Source organism: Rhynchophorus ferrugineus, unplaced genomic scaffold (assembly GCF_030347505.1).
Source record: "Rhynchophorus ferrugineus isolate W39M unplaced genomic scaffold, kcgeb_rfMv2 rfM12, whole genome shotgun sequence".
Lineage (NCBI taxonomy): Eukaryota > Metazoa > Arthropoda > Insecta > Coleoptera > Curculionidae > Rhynchophorus > Rhynchophorus ferrugineus.
Genome location: NW_027472591.1, coordinates 4,183,605 through 4,202,896, shown reverse-complemented (window position 1 = coordinate 4,202,896; position 19,292 = coordinate 4,183,605). Strand labels below are relative to the sequence as shown.

Here is a 19,292-nt window from a genome sequence, read left to right as displayed (position 1 = left end):
TGAAAATAAGTATCAAACGCAAACGACGGCGACCTCTTTCGAACTGATTTGGTCATAAAATCAGAGAGTCCTTTTTATAACGTGTTATCTAGTCTGATTGGTCCGTTTTGTGCTAGTGGGCGGAACTCAATCCCAAGTCTACAAAACCGGGCTGATTGAAAGAAATCGACAACAGTTGTCCGTAGCACTCGTGTTGTGGGCGCGCTACTTATTCGAGATCATTTAATTTTTTTTTGTTAGGTTCGATAAAATATGACCGGCGGAGGTAAAGGTGGTAAAAGTTTGGGAAAAGGAGGAGCCAAGCGGCATCGTAAAGTGCTTCGTTATAATATCCGAGGTATTACGAAGCCCGCCATCAGAAGATTGGCTAGACGAGGCGGCGTAAAACGTATATCTGGCCTGATTTACGAAGAGACCAGGGGTATTAAAAAAGTGTCTTTGGAAGACGTCATCAGAGATACCGTTACATATACCGAACACGCCAAAAGGGAAACCGTTACCGCAATGGTTGTAGTATACACCTTGAAACGCTAAGGGCGTACATTATACGGGTTTGGAGGTTAAGCCGCATAGTTTATTCGCGAACTAACGTGAAACGTGACACTCAAAATTAATTTTACAAAAATTAAACAACGGTTCTTTTCAGAACCTCAAATTTATCAATATTTAAAAAATTGAAGCTCTATTAGGATTTAAGTATAACCTTATAATCATTACAATCATCATAGTTTTATCTATAATAATAATTTAAGTACAATTCACAGCATTAATGCTGTAATTCCGTATCGTAAACGTGGCCAATATAAAACGGGCAATATCGAGAGATCAACAGAAAAGATATCGATGATGGCCGTTTGGCCCTAATTATTTGAGGGTTTGGATTCCAAAACTCTATACTTAATCGACCGACCCACTAATTCATCTTTAATTACATATATACAAGGCGCGATGTCATAATACGGTTGATTTTACTAAAGGAGAACCGCTAGAAAAATCTTTCACACCCATAAAACAATCTTTAAAATACTTAAACTGTTTATTAGGGTATTTTAAATAATTAGTAAAAGCAAGTTATAATATGAGTTTTAATATTAAATTTCTTTTTTTGTTTTATTATCTTGGTGGTCCTGAAAATGACCGATATTTAAAAGGATTTTGTATGACACAAAAGCCCTAAGGCTCATGTAACTTATTTGGTTTTACTATCTGCTTTTTTCGGTAACAATACGGCCTGGATGTTTGGTAGAACGCCGCCCTGGGCTATGGTAACACCGGAGAGGAGTTTGTTCAGTTCTTCGTCATTTCTGATGGCCAATTGTAAATGCCTAGGGATAATCCTTGTTTTCTTGTTGTCTCTAGCGGCGTTTCCTGCCAACTCGAGAACTTCGGCCGCCAAATATTCCATTACGGCAGCTAAGTAGACGGGAGCACCAGCCCCTTCGCGTTCGGGGAAATTTCCTTTCCTTAGAAGTCGGTGAATACGACCGACAGAAAATTGTTATCCTGCGCGATTGGAACGATTCCATGGCCCTTCCCTTCACTTTTCCACCTTTACCACGTCCGGATATGTTAATCTCGATCGTTGTTAGGTACTGCTCACCTTTAAATCAAAATCGATACTGGATATTTTTTACAGATCGGCCTGGAATTTTGTTCGCCAGCCAAACTCGATATATCATACGCGACCAATCAGACTCTAACTTGGGCTCTGGGCGGGGCTTAGAAGTGTTCCTTCGATTATTATAAGTTCTAGAATTAAAGGCATTTTTTTAGTTAAGTACTCTTTGAGGTACGTGAGACGTCGGGATTTTTATTTCGAAATGCCACCGAAGACAAGCGGTAAGATAAGGCCAAGAAAGCTGGAAAAGCCCAGAAAAAAATCTCTAAGAGCGATAAGAAAAAGAAGCGTGTGAGGAAGGAAAGCTATGCGATTTACATATACAAAGTTTTAAAGCAGGTTCCTCCCGATATGGGTATCTCCACCAAGGCCATGTCGATCATAAATTCTTTCGTAGACTATATATTCGAAAGGATAGCCGCCGAAGTGTCGCGCCTCGCCATTACAATAAAAGATCGACCAGGTCACGAGCAGAGAATTCCAAACCGCCGTTAGGTTATTGTTACCCGATGAATTTTCTAAGCATGCCGTTAGCGAAGGTACCAAAGCAGTCACCAAATATACCAGTTCTAAGTAAATTAATTCACATACCTGTGTGTATTGTGTATTTCAATATGAATGTGTTGAAATGTGTATTTCAATATACTAATAGAGATGGATTGGAGGTAGTACTAATCCAGGAACCAACGCCGAGGACACAGGCATGGGAAACTCATGAGAAAGATGACGGGAAGCAAAACCCAAATCTGGACCAGAGAAGAAATCCAGTCCCTACTGATAGAGGAGTTGTCAACAAAAAAGGTGACAACAATCGCAATAGAGGACGTCTTGATCACAAACGTCTACGAGGAACCAACCAGGCGAGAGGGCACTGAAAAGTTAAGACGAACTCACCGCCGGAATAAACAGATACCGAGGCAAATGGATAGTCGCCGGGGACTTCAACGCAAAACACACGTTGTGGGGAAGCTCTAGAAGCCCTCCAAGAGGTGAAGAACTTCTAGACTGGGCAATCAGCCACGGCCTAGAGCTCGCAGAAGGAGACTACGCGGTGCCCAGCTTCGATTGTAATAGGGGCACAGGGCACATGGACCTCACGTGGAGTAGGAGAATACACGTGGAAGAATGGAAAATCAAAGGTGACGAGGAAACACTAAGCGAACACAGATATATCGAGTGGCGAGCGGAAATGGGAACACCAACCCAAGAAAAAGGGCAAGATGGGATTTCGCCAGCACCGATTGGGATCTGGTCAGGGTGAAACTGGAAGAAATAGAGACCAATATCGGCAAAGCAGTAACACACGAAGTGATTGAGGAGCAGGCGGCCAGTCTTCAAAAAGCCATATAGGCAGCAGGAAGACTGGTAAAATGAAAAACCATCATGGTAAAAATTGGCAATGCAATGGTGGGACGGGCAGTGTGCGGAACATAAACGAGCAGTAACTGCACTGAAGAGGAGAATAAGAAGAAGCACGGACAATCAACAAATAGTGAATGAGTACAACGAACGGAAGAGAGAGTTTCGGAAAATAATACGAGAAAAGAAAACCGAGCACGACAGTCAGGCGATTAACAACCTGATAGAAACAAACTCGTGGGACGGTATTTGGGAAGCCATCAGAAGAATGGGCATAAGAAGAGGCGAAGTGGTAGCAACGCCTAAAGACGCAACATTGTAGGCAAGAGAAGCAGCCGAAAAACAAAGAGTGGAGAAATACCACCCAGCAATGGACCTGGAGGAAACAGAGCGAACTCGCGAAGTCATGAGCGAGGAATGGCCGGGTACGGAGACTGGCGAGGAAGAAATAACCGAAGGAGAAATCGAATCGGTCATAGAGAACATGAGAATACGAAAGGCAGAAGGGGAAAACCGCATACCAAACGAGCTCCTGAAGAATGTCTGGATCTCGAGAAAACACGAGTTCCTGACGCTATACAGGAACTGTTACAACGCGGGATACTTTCCTAAGATATGGAAAACGGCCAAACTGTGCTGGTTAAAGAAAAGCGACGGAGGCGAACGACCCATCAGCTTTCTACCAACGCTAGGAAAAGTACTAGACAAAGTACTTAATCAGAGACTACAGGCAATGGCGGAGAAAATGGAGCTACACGACTCAAGGCAGTACGGCTTCAGAAAAAACAGGTCAACCGTACAAGCCGTGAGTGATCTACTGAAATGGATCAACACCCGAAAAAGAACAAGGGAAACACGTTCTAATTGTGACGCTGGACCTCCGAAGCGCTTTCCACAGAGCAACCCAGGTAGAAATATTGGAAGAACTGCGAAGAAGCAGAATAAATAAGAAAATGGCAAGATCAATAGCCAGCTTCTTGACGGGAAACAATATCATCACCAACCAGGTGGCAATGGAAATTGACAAGGGATGTCCGCAAGTGTCGAGCTTAGGACCAACGCTATGGCTGCTGGGCATGAACAGCTGGTTCCGCAAAGTCTCTGAATCGGAAATAGGGGACTGCGGAATGAGAATTCAGGCATTCGCGGACGACCAGGTGATTGCTCTCAGCAATAAATACATCAGAAACAGGCTGGACCTTGCCTGGAACAACTGTTGGTAGAATTGCCAAGAAATGCACCTACGGAGCAGGAGCAGAATAGAACAAGGAAAAAACTGAGGCTTGCTGTTTCTGGAGCAAGAAAAACAGCAGACCACCGACGGTCAAACTTGGCGAAGACATCATCCATGTCAAAGATACAGTAAAGTATCTGGGTGTGACAACTGACAGGAAACAGCAGTATATACAACACATACAGCTGTTGAGGAAAAAAAACAGAAAACAGTGATGTGCCGACTCTGGGGAACACTGCGCAGAAGAAGCAACCCTAGGGCACCAGAGGTCACGCGTCAAATATACGACAGGGTTATAAATCCCGCAGTATTATACGGCGCAGAAATATGGGGACACAGGGCCTCGGTGGGAAGGGCTAGGACAGCGCTAGCAGCAGCACAAAGAACGGCACTGTAAGCAATCACAGGCGCATATCGAACCACATAGGATGATGCTCTGCAGGTAATAGCTGGAACACCAACCCTATACCTGGAAGCCGAGATCCAGGGGTGAGCTGCTGAAAAATACGGATACCCCAATGGGCCAAAAGGATTAGAACCAAAGAAATTGCCATGGCCATGGGAGGAACCGTGGGAAAATCGGACAAATAGTGTCGGAAACACCAAGATATGAACAGACGCTAGTGCCAAGGAAGGAAAAGCAGGCATAGGAATAGTGATTCGGACAGGAACAAACGCCCAAGAGGAGATAAGTCGAAGGATAAAAGACGAATCGAGCTCCAGAGCGGCAGAATTCGTGGCAGTACAGAAAGCCATAGAACTGGTACGGGACAGAAGTCTACCGGGACCAATCACCATTCGAACGGACAGTAGAATGTCCATATGGTGGGCTGAGCACGCAAACACACGAAATAAGGACATAATTCAAATCAAAGCAACCTTGCTAGATTTGCAGAAAAGCGGTAGTGAAATATCGCTAAAATGGTGCCGGAGAATGACAACGGAGGAAATGATAACCGCAGACAGACTCGCGAGAGAAGCCACTGCAAACGAAGAAATAGGACTGAAAAACCACGGATGGATCAGCACCAGAACCAGAACAGAAAGACCAGCTCAGAGCTTTAACAAGCACCAGAGCCATAGACAAATGGTCTACATTTCAAAATATACTACTTACCTGCAAAATCGGTTCTTTTCAGAACCACAATTTAATATAAATTTAAAAAAATTAAATGTTAAACAGTAGCTGACATTTTATAACAACAGAATTTTGAGAAATATATATTGTAGTTATTAATTGTATTGAATTATATTATGTCATTATAATCTGTTATATCGTAACTATATCTGTAAGTATCGTTAAAATAATCATTTTACTAATAATATGGAATAAGTTTTGTAAAATATGGTACAGCCCGAGATTGTTATTTAAAAATAAGGTAAAGTATTCCAAGAGTGACTTCGAAAATATGTGTATTAATTTTTATTACGTTTATGGCTATATGCTAATTAATTTATTTTTCCTAAGGGCAATAGCAGCCTCTTGTCGAAGTTAAATATGGTCATCGCGTTTAGGATTATAGGAAATATAATTAATAACGTTAAACCTGGGGCGTATTTGGGGCAAGCCCTCTATCCCTCTATATACAATAGGCAAAAGGGTTAAACGTGGGGCGTATTTGCGTCACGTCTTCGATCCCCGAAGTGTCGTCATCCCTTATACAATAAGCCGCACTGTTAAACGTGCGGCGTATTTGCGGCACCTCCTCTATCGCCGATGTGTCGTCATCCCGTAGACAATAGGTAAAATAGTTAAACGTGGGGCATATTTGCGTCACGTACTCGATTTTCGAAGTTTCGTCATCCGTTATACAATAGGCAGAACATTTAAACGTGGGGCGTTATTGCGGCACGTCCTCTATCACCGATGGGTCGTCATCCCTTATACAATAGGCCGCACCGTTAAACGTGCGGCTTATTTGCGACAGGCGCTCTATCCCCGGAGGGTCGTCTTCCGGTTTACAATAGGCTGGACCGTTATATGTGGGGTGTATTTGCGGCACACCCTCTATTCCGGAAATGTCGCCGTCCGGTATACAATAGGCCGAATCGTTAAACGTGGGGTGTATTTATTACCCATTGTAGTGTCAATAGTATAAGTCGTTAACGAAGTTTACCAAAATGACTGAGACGGATTTCGATATTAGGGAATTTCACGTCTTCCATTGTAAAGTGGAAGACGTTACCGTTCCAAGCTCATCTGCTTCTGTAGACTCTAATGACTAGGACAAACGAAACAGCAACGTTATATTTTTCGAAGCACCAGCTACAATTATTATTTTGGTCGAATATATTCCTACACAGTAGAATAAAACATAATTAACACAAGTTGTTACTAAAGCAAATTTAATTAATACATTAAAATCAAATCAAATTAAAACATTATTATTGATATAAAGAGGCGGAGCTAAAGTGCGGTACGAATACACCTGCTTTGTAGCCCTTATAACATATATAGACCTGTATTCTAAAGGTTTACATTTAGTACCCATTGTAGTGTCGATAGTAGAAGTCGTTAGTGAAGTTTGCCGTTCTAAGCTCATCTGATTCTGTCGATTCTCATGGCCAGGACAAACGAAAGAGAGGGATACATTTTACCAAGCACCAACTACAATATTTAGAAGAGTTCAAAATGATCTCTAAATAGGGAATACTAAAAAGGCAAATTTAGGACGACGTTTAAATGTGTCTGTACTGCGTATCAAGGTCTTGTTTCCGAACAGGCGCAGGAAGCGGAAGAAGCTTCAAATCGCCAATATCAGCATTTTGGCGACCCCACCAATTCAGCATCAATATACATATCAGCACTCATTTGTGCCTTTCACCAACAGACTCCAGACAGAACTGCTGAGCGATCAACAAAATTCAAGTGTACCTGTGTCTAACGGTCTTGTGTGCAATCCTGACAATTTGTCACCAAATGATGAGTTGGCGCAATAGCACAGTAATATGTAAGCAGGGGAGGCACGACATATTACATCATGGTTTTAGCATTAGTGACACTAGTCACTAATTTAGTCTAGAGGAAATACAAATATGTCGTGCATGCTAAATTCCTGCGGTAGTGTTATCGCAAGGATATTACGCAGGTTTATCCTTAAATTGTCACTAGGCCGCCTGAAAACGAAAGGTAAAAGGGCACATTTATAGGCCACCTTCATCTCTGTCCCTATTTAAATTGGTATGCAAGTGCCCTTGCCTTCTAACTAAGTTAGCCGCGGGTCTAAGTACGACTGCCTTAATAACCGCAGCGTATGCCCGAACGAGATTCCCACTGTCCCTACTTAAATTGCTGTGCAACGGCTCTTCCTACTTTTTTACGATTTATGTTATGCACTGACTCTGTCGGCGAAGAGCGGAATAACGAGATAGAACGGGTATCAGGCCTAAACACCTCGTACCCAGGAAGGGAATCAGCACCGAAATCTCGACGTACATTAAAGGGAACAGTTATTTACGAAAGCGTTTCATCCTGCTAATTACTCCCATATATTTTATATATATTTTGCTCCGATCCTGTGATTTCGAAGAACAAGACCTTTTACCAAAGGGCCGATATTTTCACATGGATCCCTGCCAAACCCTAAAACGAAAAATAAAAGTGTAACATTCCTTCTCTCCTGATTCCGACAAAAGTGTTCGATTAAGTGTAGCCTCTATTTTAAATAAAAGGTAAATAAGAATAATATTCTCTTTTTCAACTCTTTTGGTGGTCTTGAAAAAGACCGATATTTGATGATAAAATAGGTTACATTCGTTTTATTTAGTTTTGCTATCTGTCTTTTTAGGTAACAATACAGCTTGGATATTTGGCAGAACACCGCCCTGGGCTAGACTAACACCGGATAGGAGTTTGTTCAGTTCTTCGTCGTTTCTGATGGCCATTTGCAAATGCCTAGGGATAATCCTGGTTTTCTTGTTATCTCTAGCGGGGTTGCCTGCTAATTCGAGAACCTCGGCTGCCAGATATTCCATTACGGCAGCTAAGTAGACGAGAGCACCGGCCGCTGCGCGTTTGGCATAATTTCCTTTCCTTAAAAGTCTGTGAATACGATCGACAGGGAATATTAATCCCGCTCGGTTAGAACGAGGCTTCGCCTTTCCCTTCACTTTTCCGCTTTTACCACGTCAGGACATTTCACTATCGATTGCTTCTAGAACTCGCTCCCCTTAGAATTAAAATCGGTATTAAAACCGCCAACATACTAGCAACGAATTTTATTCGTAAGCCGAACGTATGATCTCGTACGCGACCAATGAGAGGCTAACTCAGATAATAGGCGGGGCTTAGGAGTGTATTTAAGGAGATTATAAATTCTAGGGTTTTCTGAAATTTATTTTAGTCTATTACTTTTCGTGGATCATTTAATATCGTAATATTTATTTCCAAATGCCTCCGAAAACAAGAGGTAAAGCGGCCAAAAAGGCCGGTAAGGCTCAGAAAAATATCTCCAAAAGTGATAAGAAAAAGAAACGCAAGAGGAAGGAAAGCTGCGCGTTCTACATTTACAAAATTTTAAAGCAAGTTCATCCCGATACGGGTATCTCCAACAAGGCCATGTCGATCATGAATTATTTCGATTATTATGAACGATATATTCGAAAGTATAGCCGCCGAAGCGTCCCATCGCGCTCCTTACAATAAAAGATCTAAAATCACAAGCAGAGAGATCCAAACTGCCGTCCGATTATTGCTGCCCGGTGAATTGGCTAAGCACGCCGTTAGTGAAGGTACCAAAGCCGTCACTAAATATACCAGTTCTAAGTAAACCATAAGCCTTGAAAATCATAAAGGAGAAAACGGTTCTTTTCAGAGCCCCAATTTAGATAAATAAAAAAAGAAATAATCTTTAAAAAATTCCAGTATATTGTAGTATCCAATATTGAAATACAAATTTTGCTATCAGCAATATATTGTTATTCTTTGGTTATTAGTCCTTACATTATTTTTTCTTTAGTTTTTAAAAACAATGCGTATAACCACACCGACTGTTATTAATTACTAACATGTAGTCGAATATAATTCTGAGATAAAAATCTGTAACACTTCTAGTGAAGTGTTTATTTAAATATGGATAAAAGAATATTAATTGAAATATCTTCTTTTTCTTTAATTAAATTTAGGTGGTCTGAAAAGAACAGTTTTTTTTCTGTTTCAAAATACGAATATAATTAGTGTATTATAAATGATAGAAAATAAAGTTTAGGCACGTTCGCCTCTATACGTCTGGCTAGCTGAATATCCTTGGACATGATGGTTACTCGCTTTGCATGTATCGCAGATTAATTAGTACCCTCAAAAAGACTGACTAAATAAGCTTCGCTGGCCTCTTGTAAAGCCATCACCGCCAAATTTTGAAAACGTAAATCGGTCTTGAAGTCTTGAGCGATTTCGGGAACCAATCGTTGGAAAGGTAATTTCCTAATCAATAATTCGGTGCTCTTTTAATAACGACGAATCTCCCGCAAAGCGACCGTCACGGGTCGGTAGCGATGTGGTTTTTTAACGCCACCGATAGCTGGAGCGCTTTTCCTGGCCGCTTGTTTCCTAGGAGCTTTACCTCCTGTTGATCTTCGCGCAGTTTGCTTGGTACGAGGCATATTTTTAAATTAGAGATAATGAAAATAAGTATCAAACGCAAACGACGGCGACCTCTTTCGAACTGATTTGGTCATAAAATCAGAGAGTCCTTTTTATAACGTGTTATCTAGTCTGATTGGTCCGTTTTGTGCTAGTGGGCGGAACTCAATCCCAAGTCTACAAAACCGGGCTGATTGAAAGAAATCGACAACAGTTGTCCGTAGCACTCGTGTTGTGGGCGCGCTACTTATTCGAGATCATTTAATTTTTTTTTGTTAGGTTCGATAAAATATGACCGGCGGAGGTAAAGGTGGTAAAAGTTTGGGAAAAGGAGGAGCCAAGCGGCATCGTAAAGTGCTTCGTTATAATATCCGAGGTATTACGAAGCCCGCCATCAGAAGATTGGCTAGACGAGGCGGCGTAAAACGTATATCTGGCCTGATTTACGAAGAGACCAGGGGTATTAAAAAAGTGTCTTTGGAAGACGTCATCAGAGATACCGTTACATATACCGAACACGCCAAAAGGAAAACCGTTACCGCAATGGTTGTAGTATACACCTTGAAACGCCAAGGGCGTACATTATACGGGTTTGGAGGTTAAGCCGCATAGTTTATTCGCGAACTAACGTGAAACGTGACACTCAAAATTAATTTTACAAAAATTAAACAACGGTTCTTTTCAGAACCTCAAATTTGTCAATATTTAAAAAATTGAAGCTCTATTAGGATTTAAGTATAACCTTATAATCATTACAATCATCATAGTTTTATCTATAATAATAATTTAAGTACAATTCACAGCATTAATGCTGTAATTCCGTATCGTAAACGTGGCCAATATAAAACGGGCAATATCGAGAGATCAACAGAAAAGATATCGATGATGGCCGTTTGGCCCTAATTATTTGAGGGTTTGGATTCCAAAACTCTATACTTAATCGACCGACCCACTAATTCATCTTTAATTACATATATTATATACAAGGCGCGATGTCATAATACGGTTGATTTTACTAAAGGAGAACCGCTAGAAAAATCTTTCACACCCATAAAACAATCTTTAAAATACTTAAACTGTTTATTAGGGTATTTTAAATAATTAGTAAAAGCAAGTTATAATATGAGTTTTAATATTAAATTTCTTTTTTTGTTTTATTATCTTGGTGGTCCTGAAAAGGACCGATATTTAAAAGGATTTTGTATGACACAAAAGCCCTAAGGCTCATGTAACTTATTTGGTTTTACTATCTGCTTTTTTCGGTAACAATACGGCCTGGATGTTTGGTAGAACGCCGCCCTGGGCTATGGTAACACCGGAGAGGAGTTTGTTCAGTTCTTCGTCATTTCTGATGGCCAATTATAAATGCCTAGGGATAATCCTTGTTTTCTTGTTGTCTCTAGCGGCGTTTCCTGCCAACTCGAGAACTTCGGCCGCCAAATATTCCATTACGGCAGCTAAGTAGACGGGAGCACCAGCCCCTTCGCGTTCGGGGAAATTTCCTTTCCTTAGAAGTCGGTGAATACGACCGACAGAAAATTGTTATCCTGCGCGATTGGAACGATTCCATGGCCCTTCCCTTCACTTTTCCACCTTTACCACGTCCGGATATGTTAATCTCGATCGTTGTTAGGTACCGCTCACCTTTAAATCAAAATCGATACTGGAAATTTCTTACAGATCGGCCTGGAATTTTGTTCGCCAGCCAAACTCGATATATCATACGCGACCAATCAGACTCTAACTTGGGCTCTGGGCGGGGCTTAGAAGTGTTCCTTCGATTATTATAAGTTCTAGAATTAAAGGCATTTTTTTAGTTAAGTACTCTTTGAGGTACGTGAGACGTCGGGATTTTTATTTCGAAATGCCACCGAAGACAAACGGTAAGGTAAGGCCAAGAAAGCTGGAAAAGCCCAGAAAAATATCTCTAAGAGCGATAAGAAAAAGAAGCGTGTGAGGAAGGAAAGCTATGCGATTTACATATACAAAGTTTTAAAGCAGGTTCTTCCCGATATGGGTATCTCCACCAAGGCCATGTCGATCATAAATTCTTTCGTAGACTATATATTCGAAAGGATAGCCGCCGAAGTGTCGCGCCTCGCCATTACAATAAAAGATCGACCAGGTCACGAGCAGAGAATTCCAAACCGCCGTTAGGTTATTGTTACCCGATGAATTTTCTAAGCATGCCGTTAGCGAAGGTACCAAAGCAGTCACCAAATATACCAGTTCTAAGTAAATTAATTCACATACCTATGTGTATTTCAATATACTAATAGAGATGGATTGGAGGTAGTACTAATCCAGGAACCAACGCCGAGGACACAGGCATGGGAAACTCATGAGAAAGATGACGGGAAGCAAAACCCAAATCTGGACCAGAGAAGAAATCCAGTCCCTACTGATAGAGGAGTTGTCAACAAAAAAGGTGACAACAATCGCAATAGAGGACGTCTTGATCACAAACGTCTACGAGGAACCAACCAGGCGAGAGGGCACTGAAAAGTTAAGACGAACTCACCGCCGGAATAAACAGATACCGAGGCAAATGGATAGTCGCCGGGGACTTCAACGCAAAACACACGTTGTGGGGAAGCTCTAGAAGCCCTCCAAGAGGTGAAGAACTTCTAGACTGGGCAATCAGCCACGGCCTAGAGCTCGCAGAAGGAGACTACGCGGTGCCCAGCTTCGATTGTAATAGGGGCACAGGGCACATGGACCTCACGTGGAGTAGGAGAATACACGTGGAAGAATGGAAAATCAAAGGTGACGAGGAAACACTAAGCGAACACAGATATATCGAGTGGCGAGCGGAAATGGGAACACCAACCCAAGAAAAAGGGCAAGATGGGATTTCGCCAGCACCGATTGGGATCTGGTCAGGGTGAAACTGGAAGAAATAGAGACCAATATCGGCAAAGCAGTAACACACGAAGTGATTGAGGAGCAGGCGGCCAGTCTTCAAAAAGCCATATAGGCAGCAGGAAGACTGGTAAAATGAAAAACCATCATGGTAAAAATTGGCAATGCAATGGTGGGACGGGCAGTGTGCGGAACATAAACGAGCAGTAACTGCACTGAAGAGGAGAATAAGAAGAAGCACGGACAATCAACAAATAGTGAATGAGTACAACGAACGGAAGAGAGAGTTTCGGAAAATAATACGAGAAAAGAAAACCGAGCACGACAGTCAGGCGATTAACAACCTGATAGAAACAAACTCGTGGGACGGTATTTGGGAAGCCATCAGAAGAATGGGCATAAGAAGAGGCGAAGTGGTAGCAACGCCTAAAGACGCAACATTGTAGGCAAGAGAAGCAGCCGAAAAACAAAGAGTGGAGAAATACCACCCAGCAATGGACCTGGAGGAAACAGAGCGAACTCGCGAAGTCATGAGCGAGGAATGGCCGGGTACGGAGACTGGCGAGGAAGAAATAACCGAAGGAGAAATCGAATCGGTCATAGAGAACATGAGAATACGAAAGGCAGAAGGGGAAAACCGCATACCAAACGAGCTCCTGAAGAATGTCTGGATCTCGAGAAAACACGAGTTCCTGACGCTATACAGGAACTGTTACAACGCGGGATACTTTCCTAAGATATGGAAAACGGCCAAACTGTGCTGGTTAAAGAAAAGCGACGGAGGCGAACGACCCATCAGCTTTCTACCAACGCTAGGAAAAGTACTAGACAAAGTACTTAATCAGAGACTACAGGCAATGGCGGAGAAAATGGAGCTACACGACTCAAGGCAGTACGGCTTCAGAAAAAACAGGTCAACCGTACAAGCCGTGAGTGATCTACTGAAATGGATCAACACCCGAAAAAGAACAAGGGAAACACGTTCTAATTGTGACGCTGGACCTCCGAAGCGCTTTCCACAGAGCAACCCAGGTAGAAATATTGGAAGAACTGCGAAGAAGCAGAATAAATAAGAAAATGGCAAGATCAATAGCCAGCTTCTTGACGGGAAACAATATCATCACCAACCAGGTGGCAATGGAAATTGACAAGGGATGTCCGCAAGTGTCGAGCTTAGGACCAACGCTATGGCTGCTGGGCATGAACAGCTGGTTCCGCAAAGTCTCTGAATCGGAAATAGGGGACTGCGGAATGAGAATTCAGGCATTCGCGGACGACCAGGTGATTGCTCTCAGCAATAAATACATCAGAAACAGGCTGGACCTTGCCTGGAACAACTGTTGGTAGAATTGCCAAGAAATGCACCTACGGAGCAGGAGCAGAATAGAACAAGGAAAAAACTGAGGCTTGCTGTTTCTGGAGCAAGAAAAACAGCAGACCACCGACGGTCAAACTTGGCGAAGACATCATCCATGTCAAAGATACAGTAAAGTATCTGGGTGTGACAACTGACAGGAAACAGCAGTATATACAACACATACAGCTGTTGAGGAAAAAAAACAGAAAACAGTGATGTGCCGACTCTGGGGAACACTGCGCAGAAGAAGCAACCCTAGGGCACCAGAGGTCACGCGTCAAATATACGACAGGGTTATAAATCCCGCAGTATTATACGGCGCAGAAATATGGGGATACAGGGCCTCGGTGGGAAGGGCTAGGACAGCGCTAGCAGCAGCACAAAGAACGGCACTGTAAGCAATCACAGGCGCATATCGAACCACATAGGATGATGCTCTGCAGGTAATAGCTGGAACACCAACCCTATACCTGGAAGCCGAGATCCAGGGGTGAGCTGCTGAAAAATACGGATACCCCAATGGGCCAAAAGGATTAGAACCAAAGAAATTGCCATGGCCATGGGAGGAACCGTGGGAAAATCGGACAAATAGTGTCGGAAACACCAAGATATGAACAGACGCTAGTGCCAAGGAAGGAAAAGCAGGCATAGGAATAGTGATTCGGACAGGAACAAACGCCCAAGAGGAGATAAGTCGAAGGATAAAAGACGAATCGAGCTCCAGAGCGGCAGAATTCGTGGCAGTACAGAAAGCCATAGAACTGGTACGGGACAGAAGTCTACCGGGACCAATCACCATTCGAACGGACAGTAGAATGTCCATATGGTGGGCTGAGCACGCAAACACACGAAATAAGGACATAATTCAAATCAAAGCAACCTTGCTAGATTTGCAGAAAAGCGGTAGTGAAATATCGCTAAAATGGTGCCGGAGAATGACAACGGAGGAAATGATAACCGCAGACAGACTCGCGAGAGAAGCCACTGCAAACGAAGAAATAGGACTGAAAAACCACGGATGGATCAGCACCAGAACCAGAACAGAAAGACCAGCTCAGAGCTTTAACAAGCACCAGAGCCATAGACAAATGGTCTACATTTCAAAATATACTACTTACCTGCAAAATCGGTTCTTTTCAGAACCACAATTTAATATAAATTTAAAAAAATTAAATGTTAAACAGTAGCTGACATTTTATAACAACAGAATTTTGAGAAATATATATTGTAGTTATTAATTGTATTGAATTATATTATGTCATTATAATCTGTTATATCGTAACTATATCTGTAAGTATCGTTAAAATAATCATTTTACTAATAATATGGAATAAGTTTTGTAAAATATGGTACAGCCCGAGATTGTTATTTAAAAATAAGGTAAAGTATTCCAAGAGTGACTTCGAAAATATGTGTATTAATTTTTATTACGTTTATGGCTATATGCTAATTAATTTATTTTTCCTAAGGGCAATAGCAGCCTCTTGTCGAAGTTAAATATGGTCATCGCGTTTAGGATTATAGGAAATATAATTAATAACGTTAAACCTGGGGCGTATTTGGGGCAAGCCCTCTATCCCTCTATATACAAACGTGGGGCGTATTTGCGTCACGTCTTCGGTCCCCGAAGTGTCGTCATCCCTTATACAATAAGCCGCACTGTTAAACGTGCGGCGAATTTGCGGCACCTCCTCTATCGCCGATGTGTCGTCATCCCGTAGACAATAGGTAAAATAGTTAAACGTGGGGCATATTTGCGTCACGTACTCGATTTTCGAAGTTTCGTCATCCGTTATACAATAGGCAGAACATTTAAACGTGGGGCGTTATTGCGGCACGTCCTCTATCACCGATGGGTCGTCATCCCTTATACAATAGGCCGCACCGTTAAACGTGCGGCCTATTTGCGACAGGCGCTCTATCCCCGGAGTCGTCTTCCGGTTTACAATAGGCTGGACCGTTATATGTGGGGTGTATTTGCGGCACACCCTCTATTCCGGAAATGTCGCCGTCCGGTATACAATAGGCCGAATCGTTAAACGTGGGGTGTATTTATTACCCATTGTAGTGTCAATAGTATAAGTCGTTAATGAAGTTTACCAAAATGACTGAGACGGATTTCGATATTAGGGAATTTCACGTCTTCCATTGTAAAGTGGAAGACGTTACCGTTCCAAGCTCATCTGCTTCTGTAGACTCTAATGACTAGGACAAACGAAACAGCAACGTTATATTTTTCGAAGCACCAGCTACAATTATTATTTTGGTCGAATATATTCCTACACAGTAGAATAAAACATAATTAACACAAGTTGTTACTAAAGCAAATTTAATTAATACATTAAAATCAAATCAAATTAAAACATTATTATTGATATAAAGAGGCGGAGCTAAAGTGCGGTACGAATACACCTGCTTTGTAGCCCTTATAACATATATAGACCTGTATTCTAAAGGTTTACATTTAGTACCCATTGTAGTGTCGATAGTAGAAGTCGTTAGTGAAGTTTGCCGTTCTAAGCTCATCTGATTCTGTCGATTCTCATGGCCAGGACAAACGAAAGAGAGGGATACATTTTACCAAGCACCAACTACAATATTTAGAAGAGTTCAAAATGATCTCTAAATAGGGAATACTAAAAAGGCAAATTTAGGACGACGTTTAAATGTGTCTGTACTGCGTATCAACGTCTTGTTTCAGAACAGGCGCAGGAAGCGGAAGAAGCTTCAAATCGCCAATATCAGCATTTTGGCGACCCCACCAATTCAGCATCAATATACATATCAGCACTCATTTGTGCCTTTCACCAACAGACTCCAGACAGAACTGCTGAGCGATCAACAAAATTCAAGTGTACCTATGTCTAACGGTCTTGTGTGCAATCCTGACAATTTGTCACCAAATGATGAGTTGGCGCAATAGCACAGTAATATGTAAGCAGGGGAGGCACGACATATTACATTATGGTTTTAGCATTAGTGACACTAGTCACTAATTTAGTCTAGAGGAAATACAAATATGTCGTGCATGCTAAATTCCTGCGGTAGTGTTATCGCAAGGATATTACGCAGGTTTATCCTTAAATTGTCACTAGGCCGCCTGAAAACGAAAGGTAAAAGGGCACATTTATAGGCCACCTTCATCTCTGTCCCTATTTAAATTGGTATGCAAGTGCCCTTGCCTTCTAACTAAGTTAGCCGCGGGTCTAAGTACGACTGCCTTAATAACCGCAGCGTATGCCCGAACGAGATTCCCACTGTCCCTACTTAAATTGCTGTGCAACGGCTCTTCCTACTTTTTTACGATTTATGTTATGCACTGACTCTGTCGGCGAAGAGCGGAATAACGAGATAGAACGGGTATCAGGCCTAAACACCTCGTACCCAGGAAGGGAATCAGCACCGAAATCTCGACGTACATTAAAGGGAACAGTTATTTACGAAAGCGTTTCATCCTGCTAATTACTCCCATATATTTTATATATATTTTGCTCCGATCCTGTGATTTCGAAGAACAAGACCTTTTACCAAAGGGCCGATATTTTCACATGGATCCCTGCCAAACCCTAAAACGAAAAATAAAAGTGTAACATTCCTTCTCTCCTGATTCCGACAGAAGTGTTCGATTAAGTGTAGCCTCTATTTTAAATAAAAGGTAAATAAGAATATTATTCTCTTTTTCAACTCTTTTGATGGTCTTGAAAAGGACCGATATTTGATGATAATATAGGTTACATTCGTTTTAGTTAGTTTTGCTATCTGTCTTTTTAGGTAACAATACAGATATTTGGCAGAACACCGCCCTGGGCTATACTAACACCGGATAGGAGTTTGTTCAGTTCTTCGTCGTTTCTGATGGCCATTTGCAAATGCCTAGGGATAATCCTGGTTTTCTTGTTATCTGTAGCGGGGTTACCTGCTAATTCGAGAACCTCGGCTGCCAGATATTCCATTACGGCAGCTAAGTAGACGAGAGCACCGGCCGCTGCGCGTTCGGCATAATTTCCTTTCCTTAAAAGTCTGTGAATACGATCGACAGGGAATACTAATCCCGCTCGGTTAGAACGAGGCTTCGCCTTTCCCTTCACTTTTCCGCCTTTACCACGTCAGGACATTTCACTATCGATTGCTTCTAGAACTCGCTCCCCTTAGAATTAAAATCGGTATTAAAACCGCCAACATACTAGCAACGAATTTTATTCGTAAGCCGAACGTATGATCTCGTACGCGACCAATGAGAGGCTAACTCAGATAATAGGCGGGGCTTAGGAGTGTATTTAAGGAGATTATAAATTCTAGGGTTTCCTGAAATTTATTTTAGTCTATTACTTTTCGTGGAACATTTAATATCGTAATATTTATTTCCAAATGCCTCCGAAAACAAGAGGTAAAGCGGCCAAAAAGGCCGGTAAGGCTCAGAAAAATATCTCCAAAAGTGATAAGAAAAAGAAACGCAAGAGGAAGGAAAGCTACGCGATCTACATTTACAAAATTTTAAAGCAAGTTCATCCCGATACGGGTATCTCCAACAAGGCCATGTCGATCATGAATTATTTCGATTATTATGAACGATATATTCGAAAGTATAGCCGCCGAAGCGTCCCATCGCGCTCCTTACAATAAAAGATCTAAAATCACAAGCAGAGAGATCCAAACTGCCGTCCGATTATTGCTGCCCGGTGAATTGGCTAAGCACGCCGTTAGTGAAGGTACCAAAGCCGTCACTAAATATACCAGTTCTAAGTAAACCATAAGCCTTGAATATCATAAAGGAGAAAACGGTTATTTTCAGAGCCCCAATTTAGATAAATAAAAAAAGAAATAATCTTTAAAAAATTCCAGTATATTGTAGTATCCAATATTGAAATACAAATTTTGCTATCAGCAATATATTGTTATTCTTTGGTTATTAGTCCTTACATTATTTTTTCTTTAGTTTTTAAAAACAATGCGTATAACCACACCGACTGTTATTAATTACTAACATGTAGTCGAATATAATTCTGAGATAAAAATCTGTAACACTTCTAGTGAAGTGTTTATTTAAATATGGATAAAAGAATATTAATTGAAATATCTTCTTTTTCTTTAATTAAATTTAGGTGGTCTGAAAAGAACCGTTTTTTTTCTGTTTCAAAATACGAATATAATTAGTGTATTATAAATGATAGAAAATAAAGTTTAGGCACGTTCGCCTCTATACGTCTGGCTAGCTGAATATCCTTGGACATGATGGTTACTCGCTTTGCATATATCGCAGATTAATTAGTACCCTCAAAAA

The 19,292-nt window shown here is 41.6% G+C and overlaps 2 protein-coding genes and 1 pseudogene across 2 annotated transcripts; 2 read left to right on the top strand and 1 right to left on the bottom strand.

Annotated features, from left to right (window-relative positions):
- The first annotated feature begins 244 nt into the window (after nt 1-244).
- Nucleotides 245-534, top strand: LOC143205534 (histone H4-like). The gene has a single exon (XM_076418694.1). The coding sequence runs from the start codon at nt 253-255 to the stop codon at nt 532-534; it is 282 nt and encodes a 93-aa protein (XP_076274809.1). The 5' UTR covers nt 245-252.
- Nucleotides 535-10,020: 9,486 nt separating this feature from the next.
- LOC143205520 (histone H4-like) lies at nt 10,021-10,427 on the top strand. Its single transcript, XM_076418683.1, has one exon. It carries the CDS (start codon nt 10,084-10,086, stop codon nt 10,393-10,395), a length of 312 nt encoding a protein of 103 aa, XP_076274798.1. The 5' UTR covers nt 10,021-10,083; the 3' UTR covers nt 10,396-10,427.
- Nucleotides 10,428-11,025: 598 nt separating this feature from the next.
- Nucleotides 11,026-18,126, bottom strand: LOC143205558 (histone H2A-like; annotated as a pseudogene).
- Nucleotides 18,127-19,292: the final 1,166 nt, after the last annotated feature.